This window comes from Phasianus colchicus, chromosome 4 (genome assembly GCF_987193195.1).
Source record: "Phasianus colchicus chromosome 4, bPhaCol1.hap1.1, whole genome shotgun sequence".
NCBI lineage: Eukaryota > Metazoa > Chordata > Aves > Galliformes > Phasianidae > Phasianus > Phasianus colchicus.
This window is the reverse complement of record NC_143439.1, coordinates 7,125,697-7,141,355: the sequence shown is the minus strand read 5'-3', so window position 1 is coordinate 7,141,355 and position 15,659 is coordinate 7,125,697. Positions and strand designations below refer to the sequence as shown.

The 15,659-nt window shown below is 36.3% G+C and overlaps 1 protein-coding gene across 3 annotated transcripts in view; it reads right to left on the bottom strand.

The window, feature by feature from the left end:
* Window positions 1–15,659, bottom strand: part of FBXW7 (F-box and WD repeat domain containing 7) — a 160,047-nt gene that overhangs the window by 82,701 nt on the left and 61,687 nt on the right. For all 3 annotated transcript variants that reach the window (XM_031588898.2, XM_090138531.1, XM_090138532.1), the window contains exon 2: window positions 11,708–12,262. In XM_031588898.2, the coding sequence (XP_031444758.2) occupies window positions 11,708–12,193 (486 nt within the window). In that variant the 5' untranslated portion in view covers window positions 12,194–12,262. The remainder of the gene's footprint in view (window positions 1–11,707; window positions 12,263–15,659) is intronic.

Sequence of the window (15,659 nt, the reverse complement as noted above, 5' to 3'; positions counted from 1 at the left end):
AACATTCGTACTGGCAAAGCATAGGATGAGTTTGAAGAGTCTTAGAATTTTTTTTGTTCCTTCCAGACACGCATGCACAATCTGGTATACTTGCCATAGAACATGTAATATGAGGTGTTTACACCAAAGACAAAAATTGTGCAAACAGGTGAGAGTCTCAGGTTAACAACTGAAATACCCTTGCTTTGGATCAAGCCCAATGTAAAGACAAGCAACAAAACTTTAATTGGCAAAAACAAGGGATTCATAATGAAGTACATTGTCTGATTTTTCTCATTTAGCTGTCACCTCCAGTTTGCTGCCATTTTTAGTTACTCATTTAATTATGTGATTTATTTTACGTGTTTTAGAAAATCTGACCAAGGGATCATAAGTTCTACATGATCCTGGTAAAAACTGTATGCATTTTTTGTTGACTATTACTTTTTTCTTTTAGTACTCAATATATTTGGGTCAATAATAATCACAATAGTTGCCATCCATCAGGGACACTCCATAATTTAAGCAAGAATTGAGGCGTCCTGCCCACTGCCAAACATAGATAAGCAGCAGTTGAAAAACACAATAAGACTGTGCTTTGCATTTACAGGAATAATTACTCCAACTTTTAAGTAAAGTAGTAATGATTTTCATTGATTAATAAGATGGAATTTATCCCTGCTGGCAATCTGTGGTGGCTTGTAGGTACGTTTTCCACTTCAGCAGAGGCACCAGGGATTGAACAAATTTATTAAAATTTAATAAGCATTAGCAGAGTCATATTTCATGACACAGCTGAAAAACACAGACACTGTCTCTCAAGATTGAATTGTACTGAATATTACTAAAATTCACTATTTCTCCTTTCATACTATTCAAAATATTGTAAGGTAGTAATGTTAGTTGAAACCATTAGATTTTGGTTAGAACAAGAAGAAAAGGAGATATATTCTCTACAGAAAAGTAGTTAGTTTGGACCAGTTTGACTTGGAACACAAATCTCAGCACTTTCTTGCTAACTTTTTTTTTCAAAACCTCTGCCCCTTTACAATCTTTCTGCTACAAAAAAAAAAAAAAAAAAAAAACAGAAAACAGGGAATGAAGTAAGAACTAAAGAGATGACTGAAAGCAATGCTTTCCACTAGTATTTTTTGTTATTCATCTACGCACAGGATATAAAAAGTCAATACCAATTAATCATATGTAATATTACACTATAAGCTGCACTAGATAGAGTTAATGCAAAGTTTTATATGGGTTTAAAAACATAAAACATAAAACACACCTTACAGTAATTTGGTGAAGATCTGAACTTGCTTGTCCAGAAGAGAAGGGCAAAACCCTGGCAAAATTTCCAGAAAATTGAAATTTACACTGTTTTCATTAGCCATACGATGGACAAAAAGGGAGAAAATGCTTTCAACAAAGTTGATAATTTATAGAAGCACTTGTTTTAGGTTTTATAACTATTTCTTAAAGTATTTTCACCAATAAAGGAAACCACAAAATGTCCACACAAGTTAAACAAAGTATTATAGCAGATTAATAAATGAGCACTAAGGGCAGGCTATACCATTAATTACAATTCAAGCACAGCTTCATGCACAGGTCAGAGCCAAAATACTAGCAAAGAGAAACAGCTGATGCATCAAAAATCACTATCAACTGAAATGAAGTTCTTGTAGTTCAAACATTCTTCTGAGACAGCTTGAAAATTAAGGATTTTGTTGGTGGTTGCTTTTTTGCTGTTTGAAAACATTTTGCCTGTTCAGAAATGAAGTACCACGGAAATTGACAGCGTAGAATTTTTCTTCTCGGACTCAAGAAGTTTATAAACAAGTGCAAATTACTTTATTGCGTACAGTTTGCTGAATACCAATATGTTCAGGAGATAATACAGGCTCCTATGGAAATAAAGGATACACAGCTACTCAACAGATTACAGGGACAAATGCATCAAGAAAAAAATGTTAGCCCTGCAGCAGCTGTTAAAACGTAATACTGTCCTCCAATAGCTTTCTGTCCCTTCACCCCTCTTCGCTTATTTCAGATCTTATAATTTCCCTAAGCATAAATCATTAGCGAGTACAAGGAAGGTACTTACTCTAACATTTTCAAAGAAACTCTATTACCAATTTGGCTACAGATTTGAAGACCGTCCTTTGAAATTAAAGGAAGACGACTTAAAAACAGTCAACAAAACTAGAAAGTAGCTCACCAGAAGTTGAATTTTCCTCACGTTTAGATTCACCATTTGAACCAAGTTTCATAACCAATAACATTAGCTTTTATAAACACTCAAAACATCAGCATCCACTGTTAAAGATCAGAAAATACCTCTGAATCACTTGGGACTAGAGGCATTTGGGCTCACATCAGGCAACAGCACCTGCCACACAGTCAAGAACAACATAAAGAACAAATGGGATATTTAAGTAGGGGAGACCTTCCTCTTAAATAATATCAGCATTGCAATGTATTTGTTACTCCCCACAGAGCAAGCACACTAAGTATTCTCAAGTATGCTTTCACAACTTCTACTTCATAATGTCATTGTCATAAATCATGAGCTCAAATATTACTGAAATTCTTAAAATATACCAGGTATATATTAGAAAGCTCATTTTTCTTCGGAGCAATAAGATCCAGAGCAAAATTTACGTGCTTCATTGGTGCTGATTTCAAATTCTACCAAAAAAAACTGTGTGAAGAAACACACTGCTTCAAGTTGGTTCTTCTAGAGAAATAGGTTTGATTTTTCCTATACAAAGCCATCTAGTAACCTGATAGGACAGTCTAGGTCACACTACCAGTTCCTTTGCAGTACTTACAGATTCTGAAATTAGAAGACCATTCAAGTTAGTACAACCTCATAGCTATTCACCATTTCTGATCCAGTCTAGAAGAGATTGCTTCCCCACAACGGACGTGGCTGGCATTTCCACTGCTGCAGGGAAGGGCTGGAGGTGTGCCTACAAACATGCATCTCCAAAAGAAGCACATGTATGTTAAGAAGGAGCTACCTAACGTGCTTAGCAAGGACCATAAGGAAATAAGGAAGTCACATGTTCTGTGCTGTGTTCTCACTGCAGAAGAGGTGCAATACTGCAATTAAGTCAGATATCAGTACAGCCAAATTGGGCACAAATATTTTTCTTTTCTAATGCAACTAGCTGAGGTAAATCCCTCATTTGGAACTGGAAGACTGACCTCAATTACTGGTAAAGTGCCAGAAAATGGCTTGTGCCTTACTCGGATAGGTCTTTAGACTATTAAAGAAACTCTTTCTGGAAAACAGTGAACAGAATCAGCACCAACTCTTTCCACACAAAACAAACAGGCATCTTTCTGTAATGAAGGCAACAACAACAACAAAAAAAACAAGCAACAACAAAACCACCTGCTTATTAAAAACTGTCTTGGAGTCAAAACTATGACCCAGACTGCCCAAATCAATGTTTTCTGTTAAACTTTTCTTACTCTCCAAGCTCTGAGATTCTTGACTTTCTTGTCCACATAGAATTGCCAACTCCATAAATTATAGTACTGTCCATTAATTCTGCTGTAACAGTTCTAAAAATCATAATGAAAAACAATAAAGCCCTCTACATTAAGGGAGATTCCTCTCCTTTGAATGCAAGGGACATTTTAACAAACAGGTTGTCAACGGTTTACAGGGGTTAAAGAGTTAATGCTCCGTGCACTACATGATGTTATGATTTGGAATAGTGGCAACCAAACGTCATAAAAACCCTGACACAGGTTTAACTACTAAGTATTTCAAGAATTTTGGATGAGAAAATTGAATCAGGTAGCTAAACACTGAGATAAGCCACAGACGATATCAGGAATAACAACATTACAGCCAGGACCCGTACATCAATTAGCAAGTTTCATGATCCTCTTATAGACTAAAGAAAATTAGCAAAGCAGCAATTAATTAATGCCAGCTCTACACCTGCAAGTGATGGCATAGGAGCAATTCTGCTTGCAAAAGGCAACAATATAGCTAACCCTCAACAAAAGTCATGCAGAAAATGAACTGTTGCTTAAAATCAACTAAAAGCAAAGCAAGTGAAAAGTATTTTTCAAAAGCAGCGCTGGTATTTAAAGTCAAGAAGCACGCTGCAGGTCAGTACAGAAGAGGAAGAATTCTGCTACCTACAGAGAGACTGAGAATCTGCATTCTTAAATATTTAAGAAACCACATCTCAATGACAGTGCAGAACATTTCCAATTGATTCTGCATGATTCGAGTCATTAGCGGCTAAACTGTGTAGTACATAAACAAGAAAAGTCCAAGGTTATAAGTGCTGATTGATAACTATCTCAGAGTGCAACTGTTTGTAATGTTATTACAGTCCAGCTGAAAAATATGGCTCTGTATTGCAAGAGTCAAAAATGTTATCAAAAAATCTGAAACTTGATTCAAAATATTAAACTATCACAGTAAATGTAAAAGCAGCTCTGACTTGCAGTTTTAAAGACCTTTATGTTAAGTCACTTACTCATCTTAACTCACTGCATTTTAGTGGCATAGTTCAGAAAAAACAAGGGGAGTGAATGGCAAGTTCCTAAGCTTTTAAAGATAACAAGATACAGCTATCAGCTATAAGTAGGGAGGAGAATCTCAAAGAAGCGTGAGGAAAAATTCTACTGCCAATCTTTTTTTTTTTTTTTCCTGATACTCAGAGTGACTCTGAACACTACTCATTTTAACAGAATTTTAAATGAATTGTTACTCTGTTTAAACCTCTGGGAAGCGTAATGATAACTGTTAGACATCTCAGGAGATGAAAGGCATGACAAATAGATAGCTTGTGTGCGATCTCTGTAAAAGAAGAAAGAAAGGAAAAAAGTGATTTCTTCATAGCACAAACTTTTTCTGTTTTGTGCACTCAGAACAGAGAAATATATACCACATTCTTAATACATAAGCCATTTGGAAATGTTTAATTACTTGTTTTTGAGAAGCATCCCTACATCATTTCATAGACTGGACACATATCTTGACAGAAACATCGAGTCCTTCTGTTCCAGTTATGTTTATTCCTTAGATTAAAAACACTTCCAATTTTTAGCTGCAGGAGGAGAGAGAACCTCAGCAAAGAACCACAGTACGACTCTCCGTCAGACTGCAGCACAGCAATAGCAGCACCCTCTGCTGCTGAAAAATAGAAAAATATTCTCACACATCGGTACAAGACCACCACCCCACCTACAGGCAGCACCCAAACATCCTCTAAATTGAGTTTAGTGCATTTAGGCTAAATAAATGCCCACTTTCAGAAAAGAATAATGGCTCTAATTAACCTTTTCTTTTCCCTTTATCTCTAAAAGGCTTTTAGTTTACTACTGAATTTCTGACAGTAAGTTTAGACTTTCAGACAGAATCTCATTTAAACTTACACAGACATGAACTGCCCAGTGCCATCTTCCCTGTCATAGCCACCGAGTTTCCTTCAGCTTTAAAAATTGATATCATATTTCCACACAAAACCAGAATATGTATTTTATATCCTTGAGCTCTGCAAGCTTGGAAGCAGCACCTCAGAGTAAAAAATCTTCTCCCAGTTTGCATAACATAGGAGCCCAAACATAATTATTTGAGCATTAGCTTTCTGTTTGTTTCAGAACTTGAAATTTGCATATTTAGGCTCCAAGAAACAGCTCTTCCTGTGACACATGCTCTCCTAGCTCCACTGAAGTCATTTGGTCTCTTCACCACTCTCCTGGGTCAACAAATAAACACAAGACGACAGCCCTGGAATAACAGTGATAGACACACATACCATCCAGTGACTTTATGGACAAACAGGCACTGTGTATATGAAACCTGAAATCAAATGAAACTCATCTAAACATACCCTTTTTACAAGAAAACTGAGCTGCTTCTCAGTCTTTACTGTACGTTATATATGAAAGAAATCATCTTAGCAAATACTCAAAAACAACAACTGCTTAAGGGGCACCTTTTTCTTTCTTTTTTTTTTTTTGTCATTTTAGAGCCAACCATACACCTCTCAAGAATTTTTCCACCTGCATTTTAACTAATTGCTTTCTGATTCTCAGGAAGCTCTGGTTAACCAGCAAAAACAAAACTGTCACAGCTCCCAGATCTGTGACTAGCACTGAACGGAACACTGAATCAGAAAAATCAGTGCAAGGTTGCGGCTGGCAGAATGTCTGACCCTTTCAGAAGTGCCCGACTCACTGATGTGTAATGCATCCTGCACAAGTTATAGTTAAAGTAAAATAAATATTTCTGCGCTATGTGCTCGTTTACTTTGTGACACAGAAAAAAAAGGAAAAAATGTTTAAGAGAGTTTGTCAGGCCTACAAGGACTCCTCTTGGGCAGCACCTGTTGTCCAGAACCATTCAGCATGGCCACACACTGACAATCCTCCTGCTATACCTCTTTGCTGACATTTTTTAATTTGGGTCCTTACAGAACACATGAAATTACTTTCAGTACTTTCTTCCTTCAAAACTCAATTTGTGAAAAAATATAAAATAGCTCCTGGAATTATATCAGGAATGGGGTGACGTGGTATGAAAATAAAACTTACACTAAATTCCACGATGGAATTTTCTGCCTAAAGCAAGATGCAGACTTCAAGCTTAAAAGACAACTGCCCCAGCTGGAACAGATACCTCCCAAATACTGTTTCTTAATGTACAAAATATTATTATGGACAGAAGTAATAAATTGCATCTTTTAGGTTCTATGTAATCTTCATGTATTTTTCCTCTTTTGCCAGAGACCAACTTCAAAAGCATGCAAGCAGGAGAAAGAAAGGAAATGTATCTTATTACTACAATTTGACCTTGAGCACATAATTGCCTTTGGAGATGGCATACTTTTATAACTACTTTGTTTAATTATAAAAACTTGTGACAATATTTGCTGGAATGCAGCTAATCCTTCTCAGGATTTATTTACTGTCAAGGGACTTTTTTCTAACTGAGGTAGCTTCAGTGTGAGACATGACAGAGAATTTCATAGGAAAAAAATAGTATCAATATACATATATACAGTGACTTCTTTTTTCGGCCTTCTACAATACATGTCAAGTAAAACCAAAGCCAAATAAATCTGCAAATTATTTCAACTGTTTAGGAACACTTTTTTTTTTTCCTACAATAATGATGATGCCAATACTCCCCCAAGTAAGGAAAGATCAAAGCAAGCAACCAAAACCAATTCATCTTGACAGAAACTGAAAACAGCAAATACAAGCAAGATTTAAGTATGCTGAGGATGACTGTTAATATTAAAAAAGCTAACAAACAAGGAGTTGTAGAAATAATTAAGCAATAAAAAGAGAATGGAATAAGGTAAAGATGACATGCATATACACATGTGCATGTGTGTAAAATTGATTATATTATTTTCAAGAGCTAGAACAACCAAAATATTTTAGCAATTTAAAGTAATTCTAGTGGCAAATTGAAAGAAATTACAAAAGGAAATTAAGTACAACCTGGATAACGATATGCTAAAATACAGGCATCTGTCCAAGAGAAATTAATGCAGGGGCAGACACAGCATTAACAGAGCTGATAAAATTGATTTCAATTTCTGCCATAAAAACTGGCATAGATGCCAGTTGTCATCTATGGCATATACATCAGTTCAAGTAATGATAATACAAGCTGATATATTTGTTACAAGTACCATTTAAACAGCATTAACACAGTTGTATAAACAGATCTAAAGTACTCAAAAATGTTAATTTACGTAAGTTACTTCTGACTGATGGTGACTACCAAATTCTTGTCCTTGCAATGCTATAAATACCACATCTATTGAAGGATAAAAGCAATTAAGGATAGTTGCTATGAAATATCTGATGTACTGTAACTGAAATGTGAGCAAACACTTGCATTTAAGTGTAACACGATCATTCTGAAGGAACTCAAGCAATATAAAGTAATCACAGGGCAGTGGCAACAGATGATGTGACTAACAGGCAATCAGCAAAGAATGAGCATTGACAGCACAACGTATGTGTTACCTGTGTTGCCTTCCTGTGCTTATTTAATATTTTTATGTAACTGACATGACAAACAACACTTGACACAGACTGAGAGGAGTTAAAATTAACAGTTAAGGATCTGATAAGGTACACTGGATACAAGAAAACTATTTACTTTAACACAACCAAGTGTTGATTCATTTTTCTAGGTACAGAAAACACAGGTTATTCTTACAAAACATAAAAGCTCTCTGAAAAAGGCTTGCATCATATTGGACAAATCAGCCACCCATGAAATCCTAACACTGCTGTAGTCAAAGATGTTAATGTGATAGTTCATTACACAAACAGGTAAAATAGAGTATGAATACATTTTAATTAGCCTTGTTGCAAGAACTGAAGTTCTAACATCTACAGTTCAGTCGAATGTTCAAAAATGAGAGCTCAAAGAGAAGCACCATACTAAGGGCAAAATGAGAAAAGCATGTCTATTGGACTCTGTGCCCCAATTACTTACATTTAAGAAACCTTTTAGGAGTGAACTTGATCACTTTACGTACTGAAAAGAAAAACATGGTAAACAGCTCTTCAGTTCAACAGGAAACAGTCAGAAAGGGTGAAGGAAAAAGGCAGAGTTTCAGAATAACAGCACAGGTACATCTACTTTGCTGGGCTGTTTTACTTTACAAATAGCAAATATTTTCTGAAAGCCTGCTTTAGCTTGCACAGAAGGCAGTGCAGAGAGGCTTAATATTTTATGCAGGGAATTGTAACACAATCACAATGACCTTTCTGGATTCCCAAAGTATTACTAATGAAAACTCCTGAGCTGTGTGCCCCCTCAATTTAAGTCATAACAGTTTTAGCACATCATGGTAACAGTTATCTCAACTATTTACACAGAACAGTAATGTTGAGCAAATACTTACTTATTTATATACTTATATATAATCATACATTGCATAATTATTAATGTAAAAAATGTATTTAAAATGTTTTTAACACTTCCAGTTGAGTTTATCAGCTTAAACACAGTGAGCTTGCTGGTGTCAAGTGGAAATTTAAGACTATGGCTGGCAAATGCAGCTGGGATATGGGAAAAATAATCAGATTAGAAAAAGATCTTAATCAGTAGTTCATGCGAAAAGAAAACATAAAGAAGCAAAACAGAGATACTGAGAAGTTAACATGAGTGCACAAAGAGTTCTGACAGCAGCAGATACTGTTTTATCCAATCTCAGTATTACTTCCCAGTATCTGGTAGTCCTGAAAACACCCTATTCGTCAGTGTTGCTTCATACAACCAGACCAAACTAGCAGCTGCACTGAATCAGCAGCGTGTGCCTCTGAGGAGCCAGGTTTACACCTGACAAAAACTGTAAAATAAGTCTATCATGTTTGAGTTTCCTGGGATGAGTTTATCTTCAACAGGTAGAACCAGAAATACTGCTGGTTAGTCTACAAATACCCCCTTTCTCTTCTCAAAAGCACCATACCCATTAATCACAAATGAACCAGAGTAGAAATAAACATGCTCCGGCACAGCCATATTTCTAAAATGATTCCTAAAACAGAATGTGTTCCTCTGGTTAAATTATGGTTTATTGAAGAATTTGTAAAAATTAATGCTAAAACCATGACCTAAAGAGTAGTGCCAACTCAAGCTGCCTTCTGTGCTGTCCTTTCAGGTATGCAATTAAAACTATCAAAAATGAAGTCACACAAGGAATCAAGAACAATTTCCAAAGACTGTTTTCAGTACCCAGCTCCCCAGGCAATTCTTGCAGTAGCACAGCCTGGGGACACAGTGCAGAATAAAATGGCAAGCACTGCATGGAAACAAAATGCAAAGCAACTATCAGACAACACAAATTATGCATCTATACAAAATATTTCAGACAAACTCCCCGAGGCAAAATCTCCTTGAACTTCATATCAAATATGCCCTTAAAAAAAAAAACAAACAAAATTTAAAAACTGCATTCAGCACTGGAGATTATTAAAAAAAGCTTCAGAACTGATCATCGCTATATTTGCTCTGAGTTTGCATATTTTGAGTGTGGTTATTTTCAAAACATGGCAGAGTTTCTGATTTAGAGGGCTGAAATATACATAATTTTGAGTATAAACATCTCTTAATATTAAGTCTAAATTGGATGAATGCCAGCTGTTGCGCAATAACAAGTAGCACTAAATAAAACACAATAAAAACCAAAGTACCACAGTAAAACAAAAAAGAAAGCTAAATGATATGAAGTTGGACTGTACCATACTATTAAATTCCAAATTATGAAGCATACACTTCAGTAGCCTGAACATTCAAATTATGAAGTTATATCATTTTCTAAAGACACATGAAAACGAAAACCTAAAAACCAAATATACCAATCAGCTATACAAAAAATACATTAATGTAAATAGTTTGAATGTTTGCATCTGGAAGCTACTTCTTCTAATGTATCTTCAAGACCAATTCTCTATCAATACATCTATCATAAAGTGTAAAATGATTTGGGTTGGAAAGGACCTTTAAGGACATTTAGTTCCAACGCCCTGCTGTAGGCAGTGACACCTCCCACAGACCAGGTTGCTCACAGCCCCATCCAGCCCAGCCTTGAATGCTTTCAGGCAGGGGGCATCCACAACCTCACTCGGCAACCTGTCCCAGTGTCTCACCACCCTCATGGCAAAGAATTTCTTCCTGGTATGTATCTATTCTAAAGCCTTTTCCAGTTTAATGCCATTTTCCCTCATCCTGTCACTATATGCCCATACAAAAAGTTCCTGCCCAGCTTTCCTGTAGTCCCCCTTCAGTTACTGGAAGGCCACTATAAGGTCCCCCTGGAGCCTTCTCCAGGCTGATGACCCCCAGCTCTCTCAGCCTGTCTCCAATTATACTCATAGTCAAAACAAAAAAAAAAATGGCATGCACACTTTTCCAGAGCCACTTGGTTGCTCCTCCCTTCTATTATTCAGTATCATGCTTTTACCATTCTTTCAGATGTTTCTGCTGCTCAAAGTTAATAGAACTTAAAGTTAGTAGAAAATATTTCAAACATAATAAAACATTGGAACTAACATGTTAGGTTAAAGTTTTAACAATAAAAAAGTGAATAATTATTTTCAAATGTTGCAAATTGGAAGTTTTCAGCAGACATTGAACATAAGCTCCTTACAAGTAGGATACAATACAGCATTACATAATGACTGTATAACTGAATGACTGGCTTTTTTTCTTTTTCCCTTTAAGATCCATATTTTGTCAATGCAATCAATGTGATCTGGCTAGAAAGACCTTTAAGTTTCTGTAACACTGCACCCTAACTTTTCATGACAAACTCTTAGAACCAGATGTCATAGAACACCACGTACACACAACCGCTTACCTTCCTTCTTGCCTGCTCTGAGGAAAAAATACATCACAAATAACCCCTGGAAGGTCTTATTAAACACGAGTCTTTATATGAAAGCACCCATTAAAAATCAAGTGTTCTTTTGAAAATAGTCTTTAAAGCGCCAGTGCCTGAAAAGGAGTACTTTGTCACATCAAACGCATGCAAATATTTTGATTATTAACAGTTATAATGTTACAGTTTATCAAGAATTTATACAGTCCACAAACTGAGTTCCTTAGGAAACGAAAAATCTTTGCTTTATTTTAAATCATTAGTTTAACTTTAGATAAGCAAATTATTTTCCAAAATCCAGAGTTAACCAAGATAAAAAATACAAAAAAAAAGTTTCTTACCTTTGTCTTTACGTAGAACGGCGATGACTGGTGAATAGGCAAGTCTACGAGGCTACTGGAATTAGTAACACTGTTACTGTTAGCATGTTCATCTTCTCTACTGCTGTCGTCAGATTGATCAAAATCATCGCTCTCCTGGTCCATTTCCTCCTCCTCTTCCACCTCTTCCTCTTGATCACCAGCATGTTCATCATCATCTTCCTCTTGGTTACAAGTGGATTCTTCATCCACTGTAATAAGTCTATTGTTATTTTCTTCTAACTGTTCTTGCTGGGATTCACGTCTGTCATCAAACCCAGGATCTTCTCTTATCTCTCCATTCCTCCCAATGTGCTGCTCCTCCTGTTGTTGTCTTTGCTGCTGCTCCTCCTCTTCTACAACCCGATTCATCTGCTCCTCATCTACTTGGCTGGAGGAAGCATTAGCTCGAAGAGATCCACCAGTTCGTCGCCTCTTGCTGCCCACAGAGAGCAGTTCCTGATTCATTTCCAAAAGCCAGCTTGCTACTTCTTGGACCTTGGCTAGGCTATCTGAAGATGCAAATGCTTTCACATTCTAAAGAGACAAAAAAAAAAGAAAATGTGGATATTTTTAAGCTGTGTTTTTGATTATATCAAGAGGCATAGAAAATTATTACATTATTCCCAAAACTTCCAGTTCCAAGCTGTAATTTTCATTAGTCTGTACACTAAGTTTTTTCCAGTTATGTATCAACTTTGTATCAAGCCAGTCCTTCCCACTACCATACAGTCTGATTATGAGCTCTGTAAGCATTAGATTTTTCAAGTTCAGATACTTTTCAAAACTACTTGCCTTTCTAGAAAATCCACCAGAATCATTAACACGTAAGGGTTAATTTGTCAAATTATATGATATCATTTGCTCAAAACTGGACAATGATCACTTTTCAAGTGTCATTATATATTCCCTCTCATTTGATCGCAGACTTGGCTGTTGACCCAGAATAAATGACTTGGTTTTGATCTTACATTGTAAGACCAGGTCAGGTATAACTGAAAGCTTCCTGTCTTCTTAATACAACTTCATTTTAATTAAACAGGGGAGTGGAGTTGGGGGGGGGAACAGCACCCGCTGTAGAATGGTCTTATCAGTGGCAAGGCTTAAATCAGCCACAAACACACGGCAATCATGAGCCCTTGCAGACCATAAATAGCGTATGCAGACCATAAATAGACTAAAATCACTGTAAGCAACAAGTCCATAATCTAACAAGCTACACAAGCTATGAGAATGGTTAGGTAAAAGCACAGAGTTTGCTCAATTTGTGTACACATTAAGGAAACTGAATAAATACTAATGTCAAATATCAGGAGACAATTTCCGATTTAACTATGCATCCAGCTATGCACGTGGAGACAAGCAGGACACAAGAACAGAGGGATATAACACCATCTAGCTCTGTATTAAATTTGGCATTTGGTTTTCCAATTCCACCCTTCCTCGTTCCCAGGCACTACTTCAATGAATCCAGCTGCCCAAGATTCAAGGGCTCTGCCAAGTATGCGATACTAGACATTAGCTCAACTAGCAGTCAGGTTCAGGTTCACAGGCTGCAAGTGAATATATGTGCCAGGAGAAAGTAATCAACCTTTATTTGTAGAACCTCTGTTCTCAAGTGTATGTATAGCACATCACAACTTGACATGCTAAGCTGTAAGAGATTCAGAAAGTACAACAACACTGTACAGAAAAGATGCATGAGTGCCCAGTTTCCTCATAGCAGAAGCAGTGAAAGACTTAAGTTTCCCTAAGCATTTCAGTGAAGATGCTCTCCAACCCAATTTTATACTACTCTCCCAGCCTCTGAAGAAAAAGGTCTTCTACCGGTCATAGGGGTTTGTTTGTATTTTGAGGTTCTAGGTTTTTTGCTTGTTAAAAAAAAAACAAAACCAAAAACATTAAAACATTAAAAACATCACACTTATTGCTGAGTGGGGAGGAAAGTAACAGAGATCACAGTCCTATGGTGTTGTAATGTACCAGCCACAGAAGTTTACATAAGTTGTTAAAATCTTGTTTGGAGAAGAACCTATAGATAAAATCTTGCACACTTGTCTCCTCTTCTACAGGGAAGCAATCCTTAAATCTCAAAAAAGTGGCTCTCAAGTTTCTACGGTCTAACCAACTGACAACTGCCTCCAAAAAATCTCTATGATCTGAGAAGCTGAAATATGTGATCCAAGAAATTGCATCCTAGCAATTAGTTCCCATCCACGAAGTAGAAGCTAACAGTAAAAGATAATTATGCTGCACATGTCAAGGCACAGACACGAATGAAGCAGAAAAACTGTGCTGAATTCTGCTTTTACCAGTACAATAAAACTATTCAGGCACTGGGATATACATGACCCAAAACAGAAGCTGACGACGTTAACCTTGAGTGCAAGAGACATCAAAAGAGAATGTGCTTAATTTTCCGTTCGTACTAAGTAGCACTTGAGAAAAATGTCATTAAGAGAGCACACTTAGAAAAATGTTTTCTTTTTTTCCCCTGAAGCCTTAGCATATTGGAGCTATGTTTAATCACTCCATTTCCCAATCAGTCAAATTTATTTGTGTATACAATCTGAGTTTAGTACAACTTACTTATCAGGCTTACTGGGTAGTTAAGGCATTAAAAGTATGGATGTGACAGCAGCATATTTTCTCACAAAAAGAAAAGATTTACATCTTTTGAAGCAATAAATCATTTTAAAATCAATTTTAGAAGAATCATATAAGAAATTTAAATCTTCTTAATTGAGCCATTTTAACTTCTGCCACAAACAATTCACTAAATAGAAATCAAGCCTAAGAGTTTTAAACACGTTTCTTTAATAACAATATAATTTTAAATATATGCACCAATTATCTGTTCAGGACATACTTTATAAAGGTGTAAACTGTTTCCATAATTTAAACCTTACTTTCAGTTTTTATCAATAAGCAACACGAAAGGTCAGCATGAAAATAATGAAGTAATAAATACAACCAATTCTGCTAAATGTTTACATGACAAAAATAACCATTGTTACTGTTAATAATATGCCCTAATGATACTGCAGCCAATCAAATGAGCACATGCTAGTTCTTTTATGTATTATTTCTCAACTTTTTGCAATGACCATCAATTCACAAGGTTAGCTTCAGCCATACATTACTTCAGTTCAACTCTAAATCTAAATGAACTCAACTTGCTTTTTTACTAGAAGCCTGTAGAATACTTTATCAAAAATTAATTACAAGCAGTACTGGATCAGAAAGCATCAATATGTGAAGAGGTGATACATTTGCTGAAACACAGACGGATGCGCATTATCTGAGAGATTTGAAAAATTAAAGCTGCCTTCTGTCATATAAGTACTTTCAGAATTAACTACAGCCAGCTAATACGCAAGATGCAATCATTTCCAGATAGAAGGTCGATAAGAAACTAGAAGGTAGATAAGAAACAGTACAGGATCATTATTTCACAGAACTACATACACAAGACAGCTACCAGAGAACTAAGATGTCATGTTTTCATCTGCTGCAGGGCCTCCTGCAGCACTCAGAGCCTCATCTCAGAATCAGCCACTCCCCATCAGATGGGTGAAGCTGTTGCTTTTGTACCCACCTCAGAGAGAAGCAAGGTGTTCACACAGATGCCAAGGTACAGCAGGGCAGTGGCAATGCCTGCGTGAGCATCAACACACACAACTCATTAAACTCTGTCACAAGCCTAGCTTGCAGGGAAATTTTGTAACACTTTCGCTGCAGAGAAGCAAAATAATATGGAAAATTTTTGTTTGTTTGTTTTTTGGTTTTGTTTTGTTTATTTTTGTTTTACCAAAAAATCCCTAAGGAAAGTGAAAGCCCCAGCACGGAGCCAACCAGAAATTCAAAGTTGAAGACTGCTTCTCTACCCACATTCCACCTTAAAAGCTGCTAATGCTGAAGTCTTCATTTTTAT